The following is a 4,238-nucleotide window of genomic DNA, read 5'->3' as shown; positions in this document are numbered from 1 at the left end:
ATATCTGTATTTCAAGCTCTGCCATCTATCCAGTACTCAGTAATATATCAGGAGCCACCTGAAAAAAAAGCAAAACAAAAACAAAAACAAAAACCCCACAACAAAAACAAAACGGGAAAGCAGGCCTATTTGTTGGTACTAGCAATTATCAATACACTTTTGCGGACCTTGCGTAAGGCAGATCTGCAGATATGTTAAGTTATTATTTACCATTTGCAGATGAGATGAAACAAAAACCCAGTTTCGGTACTTCAAAATACATGTAGTTCTGATATATGCGAGTTAGGGATAGAAACAACCAGTGCGAAGATGTTAATCAGTGTAATCAATGTTAAGTATACAAAATATGAACAATAGTTATGATAAAACTGTTTTTAGAATAAATCGTCTACAGTTATGGTTTATTGAGAAAATAAAGATATCTCCTAATATTTTAGTTTTATTTCAAAATTTCCATATGGTAGGATGTTTTGTGATACAACTGACCTACACACATGCATCAAATGAAATAACTTGAAAATTTTTTAAATCATTACTTACAATGGTAAACAATACCTTTGAAAAAGTTTGTAGTAAACAAAATTTTTGTCCCTCTCATTTCCTTAGGATGAGATGACCAACGCCCTGGCAACGATGCGAGTAGACTATGACATGATCCGTATCAAGGACGTCAACCTCTCCTCCAACCCGCTCCTCGCCAAAAGACGCAAAAAGGAGCTCGCGGCGCAACAGGAATAGCGATTCGTAGAGATAGTCGACAAAGATGCATCCTGGCAGGAAACCGGATTCCATGTCAAATGAAGACGCCCAGTGACAATGAACTGTGCCACTGACACATTGTCATTATATTTTCCCCATACTCGTTCGCGGAGTGTGAACAGTGGTAGTCTGAGAGGGCAGTATTACACAAGACGTCTTTCTCGGTCGATGCGAATTGTTTTGATTTAGCAGAAAGCAGGAGTAGTTTTGAGACGGAACAGATTCGTGCAGGTGTCTCAGTGAGAATGAAGCAGCTAGAATGTTCTGAGATGAGGGTAGATGACATATATCCAAAAATATGAAATAATAGTGATGATACTCCTCAAAGTGATCTTTTAGGTGGGAATGAAAGAATAAATACGGCACTGATCTACCGTACATTGTTTAAATATCTCTGAAAATGAGTTATCCTGGCACAAGGACAGGCTGGTAGTCTTATCCATTCATTCGTAAGAGTTTATACATTGTGCTGTGTACCAAATCCAGCTGCATTCTGAGAGATTTGTTTCTAGTGCAGCCGTGGCTGGCAATGTGGTCATTGGACATGCAGTATCTTAGCAGGAGCTACTTTACTCTGCAAAATGTCTGCTTAGCTTTAGTGTGCAATTTCTCCCTGTTGCTACAGATTGTCATCCTGAGTTCATATTAGATGTAGAACAGTATACTGTTTATGCCATATATTTAGTGAGTCAAGTTTTTTGTGAATTGGTACTCCCTGACAATTTTGCAATTTGTTAAATTTGTGATCATGAAGTACAGTAATGAACAGAGAAATGTACACGGGCATATCGAGTTCATGCCAAGATCGGAGTTAATCATTTTGTGTGTTGTTAAATTCGCAGGTAGCACCCAACTCACAAAATTCATGTAAATGAAAGCCTCATAAAATATATGGCATATACAGTTTTCCGAAGAGCAGCAGGTCAAGTTTTAGGAGACTTTGTAATGCCAAATAATTGTGATGACATATTTTCTGCAGTGGTTAAACGCCTGTTTTGTGTACATGGATTGTTTGGGCGAATGCTTCACAACCATTATTTGACTGTGTGGGAGCCACTGGGAGGTACATTTTCTTTTGGCTTTGGGGGAAGGAGGGGTGGGGTCTTGTTGCAAGTTATTTTTTGCTCACTGTCAATGCCTCATGGTTCACCAGCGTTGATGTTAGCTGTTTATTTGCCAAAGTCGTGCCGAAGTAATCTTCTTCCTTTTTCTGGGGTCAAGCTTGTGAGGAAACACAGCGCCTTCTCCTGTGCTTGTACGGCATGTGAGACTTTGGAGTAGACTAGTCATCTTGCGGCCCCTGGCATTGGAGTGATCTCGATGTAGTCTGTAATCATCACGACTACACTAATTATGGAGCTTGCCATGTGCGGCATCCACCCAGATGAATTTAGTGTATGGTGGACATTAAATGAAGAAGAGGAAACAAGAAAGACAAAAAGGAGAATAAAATCAAAGCACAAGGTGGTAATCTTTTCCAAATAATCCATTCATGGGATTTCAGTTGTTTTTGACCTATACCTATTTGTTGATATGCACAAAGGAGGAACACAAATTGTGATGACTTCCTTACAATCTTGTGAGTGTTGTTGGCCATGCGATGTGGTACATTAAATGTGAAAAAGCTATGGACATCATGAAAGAACTTCTCGGGCTCAAAAAAAAGTTGCCCCATATGCTCTCTGTCCATTTCTCCGTGCCAAAATGCTGCTTTTCTCTTTTTTCCACGACTGACATATTTGTCAATGTTGGTGCACAACCAGAACAGCTAATGACGACTTTGTGCAAAAAAACTATAACAAAAGTGTCAAGGTTCCATATATTGTGATTATCGTTGTATCATATTTGAGGAAGACTCGATGTAATCTGTCCAGTATTTTTTCTCATGACATATGTATATGCAAGGTTAAGAATAAGAGAGGAGCAAGGTATATTATTAACTGTATGTTCTTGGAAATATTGTAAAGGCCACAAGAGCTCTTTGTATAATTGTTTTTTTGAGAATCCTACCTGTAAACACAAAAATATAAAAAATGGTGTACATGAAGTAGAAAATTATTCATAATGAAGTCGTCTGGAGTATATTGAGGAATCGCTATACTTCACGGGGGTCATTATTTTGTAAGACATATGCTTTTCTTTTATCATACCGGAAACAAAGGATTAAGTTCCTGCTAGCCTAGTGCCTTTGTTATATGATTTGAAATGGCAAGCCTCATGTACATATTCTAAGCTCCTGTCTGTATTATTCAGTGTAGGCTACCGCTGCCAAAATCCTCCGAACAATTGCATTTGATACGTGAGCAAAGAAAAGGACCCTGACTGAATCTATTTTTATGTGAACTTGCAATAGAGTTCAATGAATGAATGGCCATCATCCCTATCAGGCTGCACTTTCTTTCCCATCAGCTTTATTGTTATTGCTATTTTTTGAGAGTTAATCAAAAGTCCACCTGTTTGGATGACAAAATTCCTTGAAAATTGTACTTGTGATGGGGGGAGCAGAGAGATAAAACAAGCATAAACTCCTATTTATTCTTCTTGCCAGAGATAGATCCTACACTGTTAATGATTTTTCATTTTTCTCAATTGCTAATTTTCTACTTTTCCCCACAATGATGTTTTTTATTAAGGCAATACCATTTGTTCAGGGAATAAAGCAATGTAAATATATTTTTCTTAGAGCACATCAATTTTCTGCACTCGTTTTATAAGTCCTCAATGCCAAATTTTGTCAAGAGTATTGTTGTCTTAATGAACCCTTTTCTTTCTAATTAAGTCTTCTTTATATTGCAGAGAAGTTGTTTTATCAAGTGTGATGGGTTGAAATTATGTGCTATGTGAAGAAAGATTATGTATTACAGTGTACAGATCATCCTTGAAGTTTGGACTCTGCATGTGTTAGTATTGCTTGGAGAATTCAACCAGAGGTGTGTGCAGTATTCTAGTTGAATAAAGTTTGAACATCAAGATGGCACGTCAAAGCTTTGAAAGTGATGGAAAGGGAAAAAGAGATGGATATTGCGGAGCTGTTGATGTGACTGATAGTGTCGATGTCATCATGTGTGAAGAGACAAACTCATCTTAAGCGTCTCTGTGGACTTTGAAGGTGCTCGTCACGAGTACCAGACTTTTACTCATCAAATCACAGGATGGAGCTGTTTGTCCGTCTACAGACTAATGACCTCTTTACTTGGGTTGGACATTTTAGTATGGAGATCGTTTCGTAGGTGGTTTTGCTCTTTTATGTCTGTGTCTGCAAATGAAATTGCATTTTGATTGAATATTTTAATTATTACTGTCTTTAAAAACACAGGAGATGACTTAAAAGGCATTTTTGAAGCAAGATAGTGCTGCAGCTGTATATTTCTTGTACATTTACCTTCCAAATCCATTGAGAAAACTTACCGGTAAGCGTAAGTGATAATCTGAGCCGGGTATTTTGTAGTGTCTGTCGAGCTTTTACTCTGTGTGTACAT

General features: G+C 37.8%; 1 protein-coding gene across 1 annotated transcript in view; it reads left to right on the top strand.

The window, feature by feature from the left end:
• Positions 1–761, top strand: part of LOC139717597 (MAP kinase-activated protein kinase 2-like) — a 50,269-nt gene extending 49,508 nt beyond the window's left edge. Inside the window, exon 8 of the mRNA XM_071629107.1 lies at positions 607–761. Coding sequence (XP_071485208.1) covers positions 607–738 — 132 coding nt within the window. The 3' untranslated portion in view covers positions 739–761. The remainder of the gene's footprint in view (positions 1–606) is intronic.
• Positions 762–4,238: the final 3,477 nt, after the last annotated feature.

The sequence above is a fragment of the Diadema antillarum genome, unplaced genomic scaffold, assembly GCF_040938485.1.
Source record: "Diadema antillarum isolate AM-2024a unplaced genomic scaffold, OU_Dant_1.0 scf00000078, whole genome shotgun sequence".
NCBI lineage: Eukaryota > Metazoa > Echinodermata > Echinoidea > Diadematoida > Diadematidae > Diadema > Diadema antillarum.
The sequence above is the reverse complement of the archived record's forward strand: the minus strand, read 5'-3'. Positions and strand labels throughout refer to the sequence as shown.